The 22,336-nt window shown below is 44.3% G+C and overlaps 1 protein-coding gene across 1 annotated transcript in view; it reads left to right on the top strand.

Annotated features, from left to right (window-relative positions):
- grin2ab (glutamate receptor, ionotropic, N-methyl D-aspartate 2A, b) overlaps positions 1 to 22,336 on the top strand; it is a 95,330-nt gene that overhangs the window by 57,020 nt on the left and 15,974 nt on the right. Inside the window, 8 exon segments of the mRNA XM_056410005.1 lie at positions 7,252 to 7,418; positions 7,523 to 7,657; positions 7,732 to 7,831; positions 9,072 to 9,277; positions 13,773 to 13,887; positions 14,011 to 14,213; positions 19,968 to 20,139; positions 21,595 to 21,748. Of these exon segments, the coding sequence (XP_056265980.1) occupies positions 7,252 to 7,418; positions 7,523 to 7,657; positions 7,732 to 7,831; positions 9,072 to 9,277; positions 13,773 to 13,887; positions 14,011 to 14,213; positions 19,968 to 20,139; positions 21,595 to 21,748 (1,252 nt within the window).

Raw genomic sequence — 22,336 nt, 5'->3', positions numbered from 1 at the left:
GGATTTCAAACCAGATGCATTAAAATATACACTACCGTTCAAAAGTTTGGGGTCACTTAGAAATATCTTTATTTTTCAAAGAAAAGCACTGTTTTTTCACTAAAGATAACGTGAATCAAAAATACACACTATACATTGTTAATGTGGTAAATGACTATTCTAGGTGGAAACGTCTGGTTTCTAATGAAATATCTCCATAGGTGTAGAGAGGCCCATTTCCATCAACTATCACTCCAGTGTTCTAATGGTACATTGTGTTTGCTAATCGCCTTAGAAGACTAATATCTGATTAGAAAACCCTTGTGCAATTTTGTTAGCACAGCTGAAAACAGTTATGCTGGTGATATAAGCTATACAACTGGCCTTTGAGCTTGAAGTTTGAAGAACAAAATTAATACTTCAAATATTAATCATTATTTCTAACCTTGTCAATGTCTTGACTATATTTTCGATTCAATTTTCAATTCATTTGATAAATAAAAGTGAGTTTTCATGGAAGACACTTTTGAACAGTAGTGTATGGTTTTTAAAATAAGAAGTTTTTGTAATTCAAATTTTGGTGTTGAGTCTCAAATCCTCATCGCCTCTTTGTGCCTCCATCTCGAGGTCGATGACCTCTCATCCAGACACTCAACTTGTGTCTGGGATGTGCTGCTGTCAGCAATTTATGTGCAAATAACTTGAAGTGCACTTTTCTATCCCCCCCCCATCACCATTAATGGTCATAAAAAAAAATTTAACCCTCCAGTGTAACAGTCAGAAAGTCCTTTTCAAACGTTCCCGTCACTTTATGACACTTCAACAAATTATTTGCGCGAGTACATCCCGTGCAAAGTTAACGCACAGACATTAATGGTTGCGAATGGTAAGAAAGTTTAAATATTACAACTTCTGCAAAAAATTCGCCCGACACTGTTATTTCTTTCATGGTGGATGGCGGCAATGATAACTGTTTCCACGGAGCAAAGCCACGGAGATAAGCCCCGCCCCCTATATGTCGAAAATGAAGCGAATCACGCGAATAAACCACAAATAAATCAGGCGAGTAGACTCACGCGAGTAAAGCGCACCGCTTTTAGTGTGACCGCAGCATAAAAGAACTTCAGACTCTTTAAAAACTTTTGTGTGGGGTCTAAAGGAAGTGGAAAAAGTGTTTTCGAGTGCCAGGAGACGCTGCATTCCCGTCCCAAATGGCGTCGTGAGGTCGAGTCGTAGCGCTGCCGTTCCATTCCGCCCGTTACACGCCCGTCTTGAGTTAGCGGTGAGACCCATTGCTCCACCAGTCCGAGGCTACGTTAGCCGGGGGCCCTCTGCGCCGCGTTAAACGCTATTCTGTGTTTGCTCGGGGAGCGCGAGGCTGTTAAATACTACAGTAGGCTTCAGCATCAGGACTTTCCCCGGGTAAATACTAAAGCAGTCTTTGTTAGCACCGAGAGCCGGCGTGTACGGGCCGGACGCTCGTCCTCCGTCAGTCCTGGGAGAGCGGAGAGTCGATGTTCGGGTGGAGGACGTGGGCTTCGGGACGCGTCGATGTGTTCTCAAACCGAAGAGCTTTCGGTGCTCAGGGGGCCGTTGAGGGACCTGCCTGTACGTTGCTTTAGCGTCAGGAGAATCTGCTCTGCTCCGGAGGTCGTCGACTACGCTGTCCCCGCTCACAGCTTTAAAGAATAATGTGAGACGCGACCTCGTTCGAGTATTACGCTCATAAAAGTGTTATTTCTGAAGGCTGAACACGCAGTTCAGACGCAGAGGAATCGACGCGTACATTTCTGTTTTCGAGCCACTTCCACAGCTCCCTCTTTCTCTCTGGATATTCGTTGGCCGCGTTCCTTCTGCTGGTCGAGATGGCCGCTGCCTCTCCCCGGCTGTCGGTGGTTGTTTGTAAGTGGCTAATTCTTCGTTAGCTCTGGGGCTCGCGGAACATCTGCTGAGCACTTACACAGCCATCAGCCTAACTGCAACTGAAATGTGTGCTGTGGAGCATTTCAGAGCAGTTTTGCTGTGTTTTACAGGCAAGTGTGTCGTGTGCCTCGATACCTTTCATCCCTCTAACATACTAACTTGCAGTGTTTACTTAATACTGATCACGCCGATGCGGTCCAACATCAGCTTCATAAATCATCCACTGTAATCCCTGAGGTGACCTTCCTCTGCTTGGATTCTCTGAATTTTTAAAACACTAGAAGCCAGTCTATCACCCCATGTGCACTTTTTTTTCCCTTCAGGGCATGTATTAAATATAACATCACATGCTGGACTACGATAGCTTGAGATACTCTGCTGGTTCTGAAGGTGATGGTTTTAATAACACCCTTTTTTGTACACCGTACAGCCTTTTCCACTTTTCATTAATGATGGTACGGATGCTTCTTTTGCATTTAATGGCCAGCTCACATTATATGACCTACGCCCTGATTGAATCATCGTCAAAATCAATCAAGTCATCCAAAACATCAAAAGTGATTTATTTTTGTGATTTATTGAAAACATTGTTTGAAATTTTTTCTTTGTGAACGGACATTTTATTGTTCTTTTTATTTATAATTTGCGTGTTTGTTTGGATTTTATTCTCAACAATAAAGCTAAGATACATTTCTAAAATAAAGTCAAAGTCAGGCCTCTCAGGTTTTGCATAGGGGCCCCAAAAAAGCTGTAACCGGCCCTGCCGGTGGATCTTAAAGCGATGAAGAGATCTCATTGCATTTGTATTACCAACAGGGGAGGAAGAGGAGTGAGTCATTAAATAAAACACTTCATAGCACGGTATTATTTTTATTTTTTTCATCTCTCGCCCCAAATGTTTCATCCTCCCCGATCCTATTGTTTCGGCCCCCGTGGGACGTTCTTACACTCGAGCCCCGGGACCAAAGTTCTGGCTGCAGCTCGTTCGTTATGAATAAACATAACGCAGAACTGATCTGCATGGGGGAAATAGCGGAGGCTACTATATGATAACACGTGCCAACGACAACATCTCTTCTCACCCATGTGTGTTTTCTTGACAAAAACTCCCAGTGTGTGACCCCCCCCCCCCCCCTGTCGTCGATCAGCGTCATTTTGAAATATGGAACTTTATTCCCAAACTGAATGCAGTCATCTGTGCTTTTAATGCCTAAATAACACTTTTATGTTTTGTCAAAACGTCAAGAAATATTGCACAATCCTTTATATTGCACTGTGAATGTCACTTTTTACGTTTGGAAATTCTCTTGCCTAATAATTTGGACCGCAGTTAATTATTTTGCTCTCTCAGACACGCTCCTCAGAGTGGCCCAGAATGGTGAATGAGACATTATTATAAGTATTTAAGTTGAAGGTGTTCAACTTGTTCTGCACTGTGCAGCCAGTGATGTTTAATATTCCATCACCAGAATAATGTGGAGGTCAGTTTTTAATCTCTCGACCGCTATTATTCAGAATAACTCGTTTGCTTCTTTATGTTGAGCTCAGAGCTGCTCGTGTTCTTGCCCTTTAGTGCAGACTTAAGTGAGATTGTACTCGGCAGCATCTGGAGGCCGTGCTTTGTCAGGCCAACTTAAGGTAGCTGCGCCACCCAAACTGCCCTACCGCATTATATATTAATATCGCACATTGCTGGCTTCTTCATCATCGTCCTCCTCCTTACCGCCTTCTCCTTCTCATTATTATGCATGCACGCTCCAGCCTCTTCTTCTGTGCTCTTCTACCAGCCTTTCAATTCTTGCTCCTCGGCGGCTGGCTGCGTAGTTCACTGATCAGTAAACTTAAGACAAAGTGTATTTGTGTTTGTAATTAGGCGCAAACTAATTATTATTTTCTTTATTGAGTTAAGTATAAATCATTTTTATTATTCAGAAAATCCAGACAGCTGAAGGTGACCTCTAAAAAAATAAATAACTTGATATCTAACTAGCAGCAAAAAAAGCAACAAATCATCAAATTAAGAAACCAGCAGAAAAGTTTTTGCTGATAAATTGACTCAAAGGTTGATTCTGGATTCTGGTTTATTATATTATATTCAAGCTGGACAATCATACAGGTTTCAATTCTTCAGGTTGGCCAAACATACTGGGAGGAGAAAACAAAAGAGGAAGTTGGTAACTGTCACAGTTGGGGAACGACGTTGTGATGCACCGACTGTCCCTGACATAGATTTCCTTTGCAATGAGGAGAAATGACATTTATCTGTTATTAATACACAATAAAATGTCCCAAACGTCGTGTGAGCGTTCCTCCTGTGTGGGCAACCAGGTCTTCGTGCTCGGGCTGTACAGTCACACATCTTCTATCGACATTTGAGTCGCGGCTCGTCTGAAAGCCTGCAGCTGTCGTCTCTGTTCATCCAGCCAGTAATCTCACAAATATTTATGACTTATATCTGAAAACCTTTCAGCACTCTCTGACATTTAAATGGTATGTTATAACTTTATTTATATGGTACCTACTGTGACAAAGTCACTTTACAAACCACAACCATAACAAGATCACAGTCAAGAAATGGAAATAAAGCATGAAAAAAAAAAAAAAAGAGTTTCATTTACGTTAATAAAAAATAAAAAACGAACTGTAGAAGTGAGTCTCGAGAGCCGGATTAAAAAGAGGACAGAGAGTTTTCTCGCCGTGTTCCTCGGGTAATCGATTCCGGAGGATTGGAGCCGGAACACTAATGCCCTGCTGTCACCCTCGGTCTGCAGCCCTGACCGGGGACGAGCCAACACGGCCGTTATCAGAGGACTTCAGGCTCCGGCTGAGACCGACGGAATCACAAACCCAGCCAGGTAGCGAGGTGCCCGCACCATGCCGGGCCTCAACTCAAGATTACGATGTTGTTTAATTCATTCTTAAGCCGAAAGGCAGCCGGTAAAGAGAGGATTTAGAACAAAATGATAATAAGAGAGATGCATTCGTTACTGTGGTTGAACGTCTGGCGGCTGCGTTTCGGGAACACCCTGAACACAGCATTAAACTCTCTGAAGATGTCTTTTCAGCGCGGTACAAACATCTCATCGGAGCGATGTCTCTCAAGCGGAAAAAGAAAACCCGACTGATAATAAAGCTTTATAATAACACGAGGTTGAGGTTGTGATCTAAAGTAATACCACGGCTCTCAACAGGAGGTAAGACGAGGTAATCTGCCCTTGATTCCTTCCCTCGCCAAAGGAAAGAGCAGATACTATATCGACCTATATGTCTGCATCAGGATCAGAAACATGCATTTGCTTCGTGTGTTGGACACAAAGAATTTGACTTAACATTGTGCAAGAATTCAAACATTACATTTACAGTAGTGTGAAACAAAAGTGCTGCAGCCAAGGCACTGTGAGTGTGTGTTAAAGTGACATGTGAAATGAAATATTAAATATTAAACATCTGTTTAGGCTGACCGACCCCACCCTCCCTCCGAATGCCCCTTCAGTAGTGCATCTACTTCCAAATATAGCGGCTTAGATAATCTGGCCCATCGATCTGCTCGTACGATCTCGGTGATGATGAAGAGAGCACGATATATAATATATTCCCAAACAATGCATACATAGACAGGAAGTGTCCTTTAAACAATTACTAGGTGGTTTATTTTGTCCACTGATTCGTTGTTAAATCGATTGTTTCTGCGCTGATTTATTTGCAACGGGCGGTTGTAGCCCTGTATGTGTGAGGGAGTGGGCGGCTGCCTGTTAGTGTGTGTGTGTGTGTGTGTGTGTGTGTGTGTCCGTGTCCATCCGTGTTATCTGGCTAAAGCTGTGCATGTGCCTGTTGCCGCACAAGGAGAGATTTCTGTCTTTTTTTTCTGAAACCTGAGTAAAGTAGAGACACACACACACACGCACACACAGATGGAAACATAGAGATGGATCTTTCTGAAGTACAATTTCATCCTCTCTCGTTCCCACATTTTTCTCTCTTTTGGTGTGGCGGTGAAGGGAGGGGAGTTAAGTCTCTGCGGTCCTCCTTCATGTGTGATGGCCTGAGCCGTGAGCTCTCTGTCAAACTGAGGCACAACACTAGAGGCACAGTATTGGTTTTACACACACACACACACACACCTATAAACACACGAAGCGGGAGGCTGTGGGGGGCAGAGAGACGGGAGCTGACGGCTGAGTCTCCATGTCTGTTTATGAGGGCTTTGATGTTTTATGTGTCACGTTCTTTGATGTGTGAGGAAAAAAGAGAGTCCATGCTCCCAAGACTCTCACTCCATCTCCACCTCTTCCTGCAGCAGGTATCTCAAGCTCACTCATGGGACTGGAGCATTTTTCTTCTCCATCCTCTCCTCTCCCCCTTCAGCCTTTTCTTGCCCTCCCTGTCTGCTCCTCCTCCTCCTCCTCCTCCTCCTCTCTGATGGACGGGCTGCGTTGCCGTCTATTTGTTGTGTCCCCCCGGGGAGTGTGTGTGTGTGTAGGGGTGTGTGTGTGTGTGTGTGTGTGTAGGGGGGGGGGGGTGTCTCTGCTTACGCGTAATGCAAAATACATTCAGCAATCATGAGCAGCTTCTTCCACACTCACTTTGGGTTCCATTGTGCGTAATGGCTCCTCTTTACACGACGTAACGCTCGCCGCTCTCGCGCCGACTGCCGCTTTCCCTCCGCCGCTCAGACTAAATGATTAGAACTCTGCGTGGCGGTGGGAATTAACGCCGCTTTGCATCGAAGACGTCCTCTGACGGCCGATGAAGCGATGCCCGATATCTTTTGTACTTTGTGTACCGCGGGGAGAAAAAAGCGACGTTCCACCTTAATGACGGATTTTGTGTTCTCTCCCTGTGGTACGTTCAAGACATTAAGCCGGTTCAACGACACAGCCGCAGAAACAATGAGCCGTCAGGAGCAGCGTTGTTATTCGCTTCCGAGACATCGGAGGGAATGGAGCCTGTGAGTGATGAGGCCGTTACCGCCGACCGGCGGCGGGTTCCTCCTGTTGCCGGCAGTCTGCCTTGTTGACTCACTCTCGCAGTTTCTCATCCTCGCTTCCCCGTTCCCCCCCCCCCTCGTTCGTTCTACCGACGCTCACACACTCTCTCTCTTTCTGTCCCTCTCTTTCTGTCGCTCTCTCTCTTATCTCCGCCATACTCCGGGTCTGACTCACTGATTGCAACATTCAAAATGTTTTGTTTTTAAAAAATCCCACCCGGTTTTTCTAGAGTCTGATTTGCACTCGCGCCAGCTCCTGTTTTATTTTATTTTCTCTCTCTCTCTGCTCCTCCTCCTCCTCTTCTTCCTTCTTCTCCGCCGCAATTAATTTCTGTTCCTCCGCTGCCCGCTTGTCGTTGCAGGATGAGAAGTCCACGTTCTTCCAGTTCGGCGCCGCTCTGCAGCAGGAGGCTCTGCTCATGCTCTCCATCATGGAGGAGTACGACTGGCACGTTTTTTCTATCGTCACTTCCAAGTTCCCCGGGTACCAGGACTTCATCAGCACGCTGAAGACGACTGTGGATCACAGGTAAATGAATACACAACCCCCCCCTCCCCTCCCATAACCTTTTATTTACAGCAGCTGACGAGATTAAGCGCCGCGCGTGTTATTTAATGGCGTCCATGTTCCAGCTTTGTGCGCTGGGACCTGCAGAGTGTGGTGACCCTGGACGCCGTGGACCACGACCCCAACTCTAAATCCCACATTGCACTCAAGAGGATCCAGAGTCCCGTGATACTGCTATACTGCTCCAAGGACGAGGCTGTGTGAGTGCATTTCCTTTTTTCCCCAATGCGTCACACAGCGCATCTTTGTCTGAACTCTCCTCCCCTTCACACAGGTACATCCTCGAGGAAGCTCGTTCCTTGGGCCTGATCGGAGCGGGTTACATCTGGATCGTGTCCAGCCTCACCACCGGCAACCCAGACTTTACCCCCGAGGTACCGAGGCCCCGTGTGAGCTCACAGGTGGCCACGTCTGAGTGGTTTGACGAGGCGGCCGGTGTTTTTAATTCCAGGCTTGTGGACGGTCATCTGCTCCCTCTCTATACCTAGAACTCCTTTTCCTCTGCAGCCAATATGAAATACTGCAATAAAATAATACTGGGATTCTGGAGGAAACAAATCAACTTACCAGAAGCTCTAAAGCTTTTCAACACACTGTACAATTTGTTATTTTATACCGGGTGCCTGACTATTTAGCCGTTTCCAATTAGCCAGTGCAAACTGCAGGTTGTTACTGTTCCCTGCCAAGAAACACGAAACCACTTAGCTTTCGCTTAGTTTTTATTCATCTTAAACTAAAAAGATATTCATGAGGGCGCTTTAGAGGCGCTGGAAAGCAGATTTAGTTTCCTGCGGACTGAGCCGCACATGCTGTCTCCACATGTTTGCAGTCTTTATGCTAAGCTAAGCTAACTGTCATATTATCAGACACAATCTTCTCATCGATTCAGAAAGCCAGTAAGCATATTTCCCAAAATGTGAAACTATTCCTTTACGCCGTATTAGCACATCATATTTTTTGTTCACTTCTTTGTTTAGGTTCCTCTCTCTCTGCCTGGAAACATGTGCTTAGCCCCTGAATAGGATGTTTGACAGCATCACGTACACATTCACTCTCAAAAAAGAAAAACGGCAAGGTAGCTCTTATCCAAATAGGATTCATAGGATAATCAGCTCAAATGTCCCCATTACATTAAAATATATCACATTTTTGCTCCTCAAAAGCCTCTTACATGTTTATCCTCCTATTTCCCCCGTCCTTCATCCTCAATTCCCTTTTCATGTTTGCTTTTCAGAGATCTGATTCCACATTTTGTGGCAAAAAAAAAGTAAAACAAAATATTAAAGGGTAGATTGACAGTCTAGCATAGTGCCAATTTTATTTTATTTTTACATTTGTTTTATGTTCGCTCAGTCTGAGAGACGAACTGAGGCGGCTATTTGGTTTCTCAATTATTTCATTTTGACAGTTTCAAAATGGAGGCAATACGTGACTGAGCAGTGATCTCTAGACATGACTTCTTTTAGGAAGTCACATGAAACCAATAAATCACCTGCCTGACACCTTTCGAGGGATCCGGATGTTAAAAACTGGGGTAAAGAAAAAGTCAAATTGAAGTCAAATTGAATCCTTCACACCATATGTGCCACCTCTCACATGTCCTCCCCTCCTCAGGTGTTTCCTCTGGGTATGATCTCCGTGTCCTATGATGACTGGGAGTACCCGCTGGACGCGCGGGTGCGCGACGGGGTGGGCATCATCTCCTCCGCCGCCACCGACATGCTGCGGGAGAAGGGGGAGCTGCCCGAAGCCCAGAGCAGCTGCTACAGCACGGCGTCAGACAGGAGCCCCGGGAAGCTCCCGCCCAGCGCCCTGCGCAGGTGTGTGTGTGTGTGTGTGTGTGTGTGTGTGTGTGTGAGAGTGTGAGGAGATCAAGGTCTGGGGACTTGCATAACTCTGCTCGTGTTTGTCGCCGGGTGTTGAGTCGTGTTACATACGTTTTTAATGCACTAATGAGAGGGCTAGAACGGGGAGAGGAAGCACAGACGACAGAGTGTTAAACACTGTTCTGTCTCATGACATTTAACACGATGAGCGACGAGGAACTTCAGGCCGACGCCCGTGTTGTTACTGCCCTGTGTGTGTGTGTGTGTGTGTGTGTGTTCACGTATACACTACCGTTCAAAAGTTTGGGATCACTTAGAAATGACTTTATTTTTCAAAGAAAAGCACTTTTTTTTCAATAAAGATAACATTAAATTAATCAGAAATACACTCTATACATTGTTAATGTGGTAAATGACTATTCTAGGTGGAAACGTCTGGTTTCTAATGAAATATCTCCATAGGTGTATAGAGGCCTATTTCCATCAACGATCACTCCAGTGTTCTAATGGTACATTGTGTTTGCTAATCGCCTTAGAAGACTAATATCTGATTAGAAAACCCTTGTGCAATTATGTTAGCACAGCTGAAAACAGTTATGCTGGTGATATAAGCTATACAACTGGCCTTCCTTTGAGCTTGAAGTTTGAAGAACAAAATTAATACTTCAAATATTAATCATTATTTCTAACCAATGTCTTGACTATATTTTCTATTCATTTGATAAATAAAAGTGTGATTTTTCATGGAAGACACGAAATTGTCTGGGTGATCCCAAACTTTTGAACGGTAGTGTAGTTCTTTGTGCGCACCTTACTTCATATGACTATATCATTAAGTCAGGATTAAAGCAGCTTTTATAGCTTTGTTCTCTCCTTTTTTCTCGTGTTACAGGTTTCTGTGCATGTGTGTGTGTTACCGTTCTGAGTGCATGTCCTCCTCTTTGAAGTATCTGTGATGAGCAAACGGTCAAATCTTTAAAGAGCAGAAGGGGGAATGGGCCCAGATACACATTCAAAAGGCATCAGATGCTGAATCTGTGAGCCGCTTCGCCTCCTTTCAGGGTTTTTTTTGGTGCGATATTGTGACGACATCTTCAATATGAGGCATTCAGAGGCTAAAATATGATTATTAATTCACACACTGATGCTAAAGTGACTGAATGCATGGAGGTCAGGTTGCTCGGCTCCGCACGTCGATGATGACTTATGAGTTGCCTCATCAGAATGAGAGCCACAGTGTGATTCTCACCACTATGGCTTTATTATCCCATCTCTCTCTCTCTCGTTCACCCATTGCGACATATATCAAAGCATATACAATACCGCTATGTTGACAGGTTGATCCAATATAACCTTATAGGAGCTCAACCCTTCTTTTTTTCTCCCCGGAATAATCTTTTCCTCATTCTCTCAGAGGTACCTCATTTTTAACTTATTGAATGCAATTTGCATATTTGTCGAAAAACAAACCGCAGCCAATTTTGGTGATAATAAACCCACAGGTTGGATTTCCCCCTATACCCTCGATTTGCAAGTGGCGAAGGCTGGGATCAGAACTCCGCATACATTAGTCTAGATACAATCTTGCCGCAGTGTGGATAAACAACGGGAGGTGGAGAGAGGAGGACAAAAATAATCTGGGGCCTTAAAAGTCATTATCAGTCCCGTTGGATTCCTGCCCGGCGACAGGCATTAATATCCCGGACTCTAATTCATCTTATTTGGTATTAACAACGGCACAAGGGTTTTTTATTTAGGTTAGTCCTGGTGTTGCATTTGGAGAGGTTATTCTATTTGATGGAACCACTGTACCATGCAAACCCCTAAACTGTCACTGTTCTCTGAAAAGATGCTCCATGCCACAACACAGAAGTTGGGAAGAGCCTCCCCTCCTTCTTTATTTATACCTTTAGAAAGTGCTCGCACAATGGCTACCCGAGCCCTCCAATAAAAGGAAAATGTTCTGCACATAATGGTAAGTGGACCCACATCTTGAAAGATGCTTTTTGCAACAGCAGGTCCAATTTATTTTTGCTGCTCTCAAAACGAGCATAGAATTACCCACCAATGCAAATACTACTTTTTTTATTTTTATTATAAGACAAAAAACAATACATAGACATAACACCTATAGGACGACGACACAGTGGATAAAACATCATAAAGTCAGAGTATTGAGAAAAAAGGAAAAGGAAAAAAATGCCTGTGTGTGTGTGTGTGTGTGTGTGAGAGCTTTTTTGTTTATTGAAAGAAACAAAATACATAGCTGAAGGCAGATGTATATGTATGAGCGTATATGCATGTACGTGGAATTGAATTGGTTTCCAGGCAAGGGAAAATAAAAAAATAAATGAATTAAGATGAATTAACTTATCAATAAGACGAGTGTTGTCATGTTTGTATAAATATAGTGAATGACGACCAGATGTCGTGGTGTTCTGTTGCGTTGTAAATGATAGATGAGGTGAGTTTTTCCATTGAAATATATTCTGACATGAAATGTTTCCAGTGTGATATTTTGTAGCTCGACATCTTTTTGTTTTATTGACATCACACGGGGATCCCAACATGACAGGAACACACGCATGAATATGAATTTTCTACATATGAAATCAAACACGCCAGCTTCATGCGTTTTCATCCAAATATTCTCCCCCTAAAAAAAAATGGTGACAAACCTGAAGCGGGAGGAGACGGCAGTTCCCCAGAATAGAGCGCCACAGAGAATGTTTTCAGCTGTGGCGATGCACTGCGACAAGGGCATCGCCCGCTGCGCCATGAACATGCCTCCAACACAGACGTATAGGGTCGCACTGACGCGTCACTCACGGCGGTTCAACCCGTAACGGCGACGTTCGGGCTTCAGCTGTGCGGAAAAAGTCTCGTCTGTGGGACTTTGTGCATTTGTGTTTCATTATTTGTGTGTGCTGAGAGAGCTGTTTGGGATTCCTGCAGCGGCGGCATGCGAGGGACACGGGGACCTCTTTATTTACTCCGTGTGAGCACAGGCCTGTCTTTTCAAAGTCTTTGTGAAGGCAGGTGATTATTGTGCCGATATTGATGTGAGTCGGAGCGCAATTATTATAGTTTCCACCTGCGTGACGAACGGCGCTCGAAAGATTCTCTTCCACGCTCTGACCGGCTCCTTGAGGGGCTCATTGATTTAGAACAACAAACACCCTGAATATGTCAACACTACAAGCAACTTTTGAAAGCATCTATTAAATTATTCATAAGATTAATCATTTTTCTATTTGCTTATAAGATCAAGTTTCATAATACTTCAGTGATTTGTGGATAATTCTTCAAGTTACTTAAACCAGCTTGTGAAGTATCATATTTACCTGCTTCAAGACGTTCATGACCTCGTTTAATGAACCCAATGACAACTTATGGGCAACTTATGATCACATTATTATGCATTATGATTATAATGCATGATAAAAAATATAATTATAATGATTATACTGTATTACGACTATGGGAATTACAGTAATACACTATGATCGTTGCCAAAACATTACAATTTTAAGTTAGTATGATACTTGAGCTTGTAAGTCATTCTAAAATACTTAATAATGTGATAGGACGGCTATTATGAATTGTAATATTAATAGACAATTTAATGCCAGTGCTTATACCTAATACATCACTATAAGACGGTTATAACACATTTTAAGTATGTTTATAATGCGTTGAAGACACAGGCTTCATAGAAAAGTAGACGCATGCGCCAAATTCCCCAGCATGTTTGTAAAGCAGATAAAAAGCTGCAAATCGTTTGACTTTTAAAATATTCTATTTTAGTCGGATGACATTTCAGTCACACATGAACCGTGTTTGACGCCGCGTCGAAATTAATCAAACCAATCGGCCGGAGCGCGAGGCGTCTCGGTCAGCTGCCGTCTGCCTCGTTATTCGGCCTTGTTAGTAAACTTCCCTCGACAGCGGGGGTCCGCGCCATCATCCCGGTCGTACACACTGTGAACATCCTTTTGTTTCACTGGAACAAATCTCCTCTCAATGCCGTATCGCTGTGAGAGCGACCGGTTCATTTACTCCTCTCCACCGCTTCACTTTGTGCAAATGCTTTTCAGCGCGAGATAACCGGCGTGAGTAAGAGAGCGAGGGCAGCCGCGCCGCACCGCCCGCCGGTCTTTCAGGCGCATTTCATATCTGTGGACGAATCAATGCAGAACGCTGATTGGGGAGATATGTGGCCTCTTGACTCGGCCCACTCCTACACACAGAGAGATGCTCACACACACACACACACACATAAACACGGGCATGCATGCACACACAGTGGGTGAAGACGGCATTGATTTGAAGAGGATACTCCTGCTGTGATTATAGAGTGCTTTACTTGTTATCTCAAATGTATATTACGCTCTGGTGCACACACACACACACACACACACACACAAACAGATGCACAACCAACGCATGCGAACGGCCTCCCGCTCTCTTCTTCTCCCATTTGTTTCAGACACATGATGCACGTATGGAACGACGGGCGCGACTTGTCCTTCACGCCAGACGGTTACCAGGCCAACCCCAAACTGGTCGTCCTCGTCCTGAATAGCGAGAGGACGTGGGAGAAGGTAACAAATGAACGCGGCGGGAAAAAGAGCACGTAAATTGAAAAAAAGTGAAACCACTGACGGTGTCCCTGGTTTTGTTCTTGTGTGTTTTGTGTGTACGCACACACACACACACACACACAGATGGGCCGCTGGGAGAACGGGACGCTGTCGCTGATGTTCCCGGTGTGGCCGAGGTACAACTCCCACGGGGATGAGGATGCGGACGAAAACCACCTGTCCATCGTCACCCTGGAGGAGAAGCCGTTCGTCATCGTGGACAACGTGGACATGCTCACCGGCACCTGCATGAGGAACTCGGTGCCCTGCCGCAAGCACGTCAAAAAGTAAGAGGACGCTCTCACACACAGCAGCACGCCGTACTGCCAGGGAAAGGCTCAAATCCCTCGGCCGGAGGGGGTCAGGGGGTCAGACGGGGATGAAAGTCCTCGATGTCACATGTCAGTTTACTCCACTAAACCAAAATGCTCACGAGCTAACTAGCTGGAGTGTCTTCACTAGTTCTAGTGAGGCGTCAAGTGGTTGCTAGTTCAACTGTTGAAAGCCATGGTGCTCATTACACAAGTAAGTTACTAATGACTCTAATTGACTCATTTTGACCTGAGTTAACTAGTTACACACGCGTTAGCTTACTCGTTGACTAGTCAAGGCAAACATGCGGACTAGTTGACTTGTTGGGGTCCATTTTCACCTCACTAGTTTGACTAGTTGATGTATTACAAATGCAGAACTTCAGTGACATCAGACATTTCGCGCCTTATTTCGTAAGCCGAAACATGCAGCCATTAGTTAACTAGTTACAGATCCTCAGGCCAACATGTTAAATAGTGTGCAACATGCCATAGTGTCCTGATTGGTTGGTATTTCTACCCATTATTTCACGAATCCAACTGGGAGAGGAAGCTGACGCTCATATCAACGACATGGAATACATTCTCACGTGGTATTCCATCGACAGGTTCTTCTTCTTCTTTAAATAAAAAAGGAGGCATACGTAAAGTTGTTCCTTGAACTCAGGAAAGCATTTGACACTCACTTAGTTCCCCTGTAATCTTCCTAATCTTTTGTCGAAACAAATGAATAGAAGGATACTTCACGAACTAATTTGTCAAAGAACAAACTCGCTGACCTTTGCTTGTCCACTTTTGTCCTGCAGGGCTTTCTACTGGGCCCACTCATTTTTACTTTCTACAATAATGACTCATCATCTGTTTGTCCTCGAGACTAAAATCCAAACGTATGTGACTGACAATCTAATCTATAAATCACACGGCGGTGCTGAAACACAACTTGATACTAAACTCACAATCTCAGCGGTCCATGTCAAAAGTCGGTCGTCTCTCTGCGCTCTCAACCGAGACAAGTAGGTCTCGTGTCGCCCCAGGTGTGTCTTGTCGGGAGGAGAGACAGAGAAGAGAGTATTGCATGGTGGGATAATCAAATTAACTGCAGATGATTTCAGATTCATGTTTTTAGACTCGCCGCGTCATCCGAGGCGCCCGAGATGTACGTCAGTGATTTTTTTTTTTCTGTACCGTTTCTCACTATTTTGTGTTTGTCCTTGTCGGCGTTGTGCAGGAGTAAAACTCTTCTCCAGCTTCAGTTTGAACACATACCGGATAAGAAGTTCTCATTTGGTTCCTCATCAGTCCTGTCAGCATTCATAATGAGCCTCTCCGTGTTGCTGTCAGCTCTCTAATGCCAATCTGTCGGCGTGCTCTGTTTCTGTTCTCACTGTAATTGCACGTGTGGCCCGTTATGCTCTTTGTTTCATTGTTCCATTAATTCAATGTGATTTTTGTGTTTGTGTGTGTTGCTTTTAGATTTTGCTTGTTTTTAGATGATACATTTACTAATTCATAATTAGTAATGCTGCTGTGTCCATTTGTGGTAATATGTGATTTTAATTTATTTAGCAATTGAACATTGGAACGTGAAATGTCACCACGATTGAAAAGTTTTTCAGTCTTCAGTGAAAACCATTTATCAGATTGTCTGTGGTTTGAATTTCCCTTTAAGAGTTCAGAGTTTCTAGTCTCAACTCTGAACTCCGGTCACATGGCTGACTCAGCATAACTCAAGGTCCAAGTCTGACTTGAATTTATAGATAATCTGAGCAATATAAATATATATATATTTTGTTTTTACATTTTCTCTCTATATTTGAAAACTTGATTTATGTACTTAAAAAAACAAGGGTCAAAAATTGCACTAGAGCTGAAACAATTCTTGATTACCTGATTTGCCAATGGACAGGAAATAGTTATTGTTATTGTTTTATTTAAAATATATATTTCCTGTTTTAGCTTCTCCGATTTACTAGTTAGATCAAAATAACTTAAAGTTTTAGACAGTTGGATGGAGAAAACTAAAAGTCATCCCCTTTGGTTTTCGGAAATTGTAAAAGTTATGACAATCTATCGATCAATAAATTGAGAAAATATTCTGCAGATTACTGGATAATGAAAGTAATCTTTAGTTGCATGCCTAAATTTAAAATCAGCTATTGGAAATTAGAGATGGTTCTTAAAGTAAAATATTGAAATGCCTCAAGGGAATAGTTTTAGTACTCAGTATTGATTACAAGTCAAACATAAGTGGTGTTTAGTTGCTCGTGAGATTCAAATCTTTATGCCCAACGTTGCCTCCATTCCAGGGCTGCACACCAGCCCTTTGGTGGACACAGTTGCAGTTATGTCTGAATGTGCAGTGTCCCGGACATGAATACATAAATCCCGGTTTGAGCTGCACCTCGAGACAGAAAGATGACAAGCTGTTCCATGTGGGACGCAGCCCAACCTTTTTGTCTTCTCCCATCTGGACTTGTGCAGCTCCCACCGAGCCGGGCTGGTACAGAATTCCAACCAACCGGTGCAGACCGCTGCAGCATCCTCAAGTTTCTCTCCTTTTGTTGCATCCCCCACATATATCCCCCCCCCCCTCCTCCCTCCCCGCAAGGCTGCCTGTGGCTGTTCACATACATTTTTTAATTCCTTTCCTGGCATTCAAGGCTCTTTTGAGGGAGTCGCACGAGTCCATCTGCAGGCGGCGGTCTCCCCGTATTGGCTTACGACTGGACACTTATCTCCCCCCCCACACTTCATGCTCTTCACCTGGCCGTGACTCTTCCCTCTGCGGCTACCCGATTGCGGCGTGTCCTTGCAACTCCACGCGGGACGGCGCAATGACTCTTTATTTTCTATTGTTACATTTTTTTTTATTAATCCCTTGAATGCCCCAATTTCCCCATTATTCTTATTCTGCACCTGCTGCTCACTTCGACGAGTCCGCCGTCATTAGCATATCCTTTATCAGACGTGATTACTTCAGGGTCACGGGAATATTTCATTATCTGCCGTGTGCGCCAAGTCGCTCGGGATAACGGCGTCAGATAATGGGATTCAAATATTTCACAAATTCGGATCGACTTTGTGGTTCTACCTGTTCTAATGTGTGTATAGAGTTCAGTCCCTCGCCGCCTCACTGCCATCTCCCAAATCACCCTTTGTTACAAATAGTGTTCGTTCCAACAGATTTAAAGTTCTTATCACAGTGAAACTAGATGAATACGTATACAACTAATATTTTGACACAACTTAGATCCATATATATTTCCCTCTTAGCCTGTGCTATTAGTCACACCTACAGTGTAACTGTGTGACACTTTCTACGTGCATGTCGTACAAGTTTTGAAATAAGCCCCGCCCCTTTCAATAAATACAATGCACTTTTCTCTTTAAAAATCATCGGTTATTGTTGTTATTGGCTTATATTGTCGCTAAAAACTTTTTTCTTCCCTCGAATTCTTCAACATGACATTTGGGGTTTTGCTCCAATTATCTGCCGCATATGGACCCCTCAAGGAGAACCTCTGCATGACAAGAGCACCGTTTCTCTCTGCTACTCCCCATCTGAGTTTATCTGTGTACCGCCAGTTCAGAAAACATAAGCATCATTCATAATTGGTTTATTTACCACTTGCTTAGTATCTGCATCTCCAGTGTGCTCCTGGTTGAACACAATCTGTTCTCCAGTATTCTAATCATGTCCAGCAGCAGTTATCGTCATGACTTCTATGAATGTTCACATGTCTACCACACAATAAAAGAAGAGGACAAAATGTTTAGGATAGCAATTAAGATGGGATAAAACAGGAGAGCCGGCCACAGGGACAGTGGAAAAAAAAAAAACTCAATTATAATTCCTCTCTGGACAGATTTATTCACGTGTGAGACTTTTCTTTTTAATAAACAGACTCCGCCATATTAAATCTTTGGTGTCAGACGGAGAGCCCCCGGACGACAGACAGGAGGCGCCGCGCGGAGTCACGACCCCGCCGGCGCAGGACAATTAGACGACTGAATCACCGGAGAGTTTAACTTTGCGACCCCGGTTCCCTCGAGCTCTCAATCCGGAGAGGGCCGAGATGACTCGCCTCTTCTGGGTCCTTTCGCTTTACGGCCCCGCCGCTGGTTTTTCCGCGTGTCCATCCATGCGTGCGCACATCCAACCATCCATAAGTGCCATATTTACTCAGCCACTACTTCCATTCTATTTGTGCGTTTGTTATTATAAAAGTATGCCATGAATCCAACAGATGTACTGTGTGGGTATCTCGGGGAGTCTGTGTGCACAGTGACATAAGGACACAGAGAGGGCTCAGCTGGGAGAGCTAATGTACACATTATGTGTACATTAGAGCACCTGCGGCACACACTGCACATAGAAGGGCTCACACACATGTGTGTTTGCATGAATAGTTGAATACTATATGCTCTCTCTCTCTCTCTCTCTCTCTCACACACACTTTACCTTTACTTTACTTTTCCTCTACCCAGAACCAATGCACTTAAGAAATCAGTAATGTACAGAGCCATTGCATGCTGGAATGTGCGCCCCTCATATGTGACTCTAACAAGAAATAAATGTGATTTCAAAAGGAAACTTAAGGCAGCAATAATCAGAAAGGAAATTATAGTAGATTAGGTTATTATTTTAGATATTTAGGTATTATTATTTTACTTTTAATGTAAATGTTGTTTTCTTAGACAAAGTGTTTTTGTGATAATTGATCATGCTGTACTGCATTTTATGTATTTTTTATTGTATTGTAATGTTTTTTTGCCTGGACCCCAGGAAGAATAGTCTCTACTACGGTGTCGACTAATGGGGATCCTTAATAAACTAAACTAAACACACATTCGCACACGATGCACATTATGCTGCGCCGCAGATATAGTCGACCGCTGCTGGAAGACATCTTAATCCGTTAGATTATTCAGTTCTTTGGCTCTCTGTGTGCTCTCGGTGTGTGTGTGACCTCCTCAGTTCTTTCCCCAACTTTCTCTCGAATCAGCGAAAATGGCGAGTGAAAAGGTCACCGAGTTACGCTCCCGGTCCGTACGACGGAGATGGTTGACATTGGAGCGGGATAAAGTTTCCATGGGAAAACGCGCGGGTGGAGGTTAATAGGTTATGAGGATCATTTGATCCAACAATTTAGTTCAGTTCACGGCCTAGGAGGTCCCCGGGGAGGGGCTGTCAGGAAAGTTGGCTAGAACATCAGTTTCTTGTGTCTGCGTCCTGTCGGTTTGGGTACGTACAGTAGGTAGGCTGTGGGTTTCAGAGCAGGACCCCCTTACGGACGGGATCAGTGAATCACTTCAGAGGACAGGAGAAAAGAGGACGGCGTGGCGAAGGAGCGCAGGGAGAGAGACGAGGGGAAGGACATCTGATATTTTAATCATGTAGGGTGGTTGTTCTGCAGAAGCCCGGCTCTATTTAAAGCCCGGCAGCATCTGCTCAGTACCCCTGTGTTTTCAAGCAGTGAGGAAAACACACACACACACACTCACAAATTCCATATAAGCTCTGGAGGCTATGCCCTTCAGCAGTATTCATAGTTACTCTGCACTGTCATAATTATAGTTTTACAGTTTGATGGAAGCACCAGATGTGGAGCGAGCAGACGGCATGAGTACAGTTACACTCCACACTACCGCCTGAACAACTCTAACATGTTGTCTAATGTCAATAACATGACCTAATTGTTTAATTGTGTGTGTGTGTGTGTGTTGCAGTAACATCACATCATCAGGAGGCTCCTACATTAAGCAGTGCTGCAAAGGTTTCTGCATTGACATTCTGAAGAAGATCGCCAGGAACGTCAAGTTCACCTACGACCTGTACTTGGTGTCGAATGGGAAACACGGCAAGAAGATCAACAACAGGTGGAACGGCATGATCGGAGAGGTACGGCCCACGTGGTTCTGCCACACTGCCACGTCGGCCTGACTCCACGCCGCGATCGGGAAATGTCAAAATGCTTTGATACCACTCATGTGTGGTCAATATTAGCTTAGCATTTTGCATTGACTGGAAACACGGGGAACCAGCTCGCCTGGCTCTGTCCTATCGTACGTACATGCACCCACCAGCTCTGCTCCACCTCACTGACCGCATGTTATCCCTTCAAGCTATAGCTACAGTGCCGGCGGGGAACCGTAGGGTCGATGGCACCGTGACGTACGAGTGCTGTACAGAGGCAGCGATGATCAAACCAATGGGGCTCAACAGGGAGACATGTGCACCTTTTTAAATGAAGCATGAGATAAATCATTCACGACCGTTTATATTGACTGAATACATGGAGTTATTATTAAATGTAACAATTGAAGGATAATATATGTTTACATTTTTGTCGAGGATTACTAATAGAGATACAGAGACAAAACTAGTTTTAGTTGGTTTTGGTCATTTTATCGAAATTTTTACTTTTAAGGAAAAAATGTGCAATAGCTCCAGACAAAATACAATCTGTGATACAATCTGTCAAATCACCACCCAACACGCAGGACTGGAAGCTGCTATCGCTCTTGAATTGACTCACGGATCTTTTAATATACATTGTGACATGAGACAAACATAGTATATAAACTCATTCCTCATTACACTCTTACCTGTAATAATATTCATCATTTGGGCTTTAAATTCCATAAAACTACGTAAGAGAACTCATTACACGCGATCGTTCATCTTTTCTGGAAATTATTTTCTCAACCTCGGACTAAACTAGGACGGCCCTCCTAGCGCAGACCTCGGCCAAGGCCGACATGTAATGGGCTCTTCTTCCTCGGCCTTGGCTTCACTCTTCCAACAAATTCCATAAAAGATCGAGCCAGTAGTTTCTCCATTGTTCTGCTGACAAACAGACAAACAAACCCAAAACGTAACCTCTTTGAAATGAAAGCGAAGTGCCGTCACGGGTTGAATGGGAAACATAAAACGTACGATGGAAGCTGACAATATGATCCATAGGTTGTGGTAATGTTTATGGGAGCCTTTAGACAATCACATTTGAAAAGAAACCAAACAAAACCTCTCACTGCGTACTAAAAGCAACATATTTATGTGCAGAGTCGCCGTCTGTCAGAACTCATCCAGAAATTGCGAAACAATGAAGAAGACAGCTTGTGTTTCTACTTTCCATCGGATGTGGCTGAACATGCCCTCCAACTATATCTGACATTCTGAGCTCAGACCCTCAGTCGCTGCGATATTTCACATCCAAAATACAAAAAGGGGGAATGCATCAAAAGACAAATTGGTTGACGTCGTCCAAAATTGTCGCAGAGCTCCGGCTATATTTACACCTGGGTGTCGGTTGGTGAGTCACTCGCTGTAACCGTGCCGCTCTCTGTCCACCAGGTGGTGTATAAGAAGGCGGTGATGGCAATCGGTTCGTTGACGATCAACGAGGAGAGGTCAGTGGCCATCGACTTCTCCGTGCCCTTCGTGGAGACGGGCATCAGCGTCATGGTGTCGCGTAGCAACGGGACCGTCTCGCCGTCGGCCTTCCTCGGTAAATCCGTCTTTTTTTCTTCTTTTAGTCGTACTGAACCGTACGTTTTTTCTTCTTTCTTTCTTTTGCCCTTGTCGTCCGACTCTCCCGCGGTGAAGCCGTGCGGAAAAACAAAGGGAGACGTTCACACGGTGGAGATAATCCTGTCCATGAAATGGAATATTTTAATCAGACGGTACATGCTGGACACGTTCCACGTGTCCTCTGACTCCATCGAGGCCTCGACACATGAATACTTCGAGCGCAGCGGAGGAAGCGAAGTGTGCCAGCTGGGTTTTTTTACCCCGAAAAAGTCGGCTCGCACAAAGCTTTTCTTGACGCTATCCTCTCCTCCTCCTCTCTTGTCTTCTCTCCTCTTCCTCCTCCGCCTCTTCATCCAGTGGTTCAGATGACTAGAGACTGAAGCGCTCCTCTGCGCTCGCCTAATGTCTTGTGTCGTCATTGGAGCGAGACGAGGAGCGAGGGGATCTATTGGGCCATGCGTGTTGGTCCCTGTGTATCAAGCCATGTGTCAGTATGTGTGTGTGTGTGTGGGGGGGGGGGAGTGTGTGGGATACTGCACGAATATATTAGGATGTTTGCGTATTG

Source organism: Pseudoliparis swirei, chromosome 24 (genome assembly GCF_029220125.1).
Source record: "Pseudoliparis swirei isolate HS2019 ecotype Mariana Trench chromosome 24, NWPU_hadal_v1, whole genome shotgun sequence".
NCBI classification, from domain to species: domain Eukaryota; kingdom Metazoa; phylum Chordata; class Actinopteri; order Perciformes; family Liparidae; genus Pseudoliparis; species Pseudoliparis swirei.
This window is presented reverse-complemented; position numbering and strand designations above follow the sequence as displayed.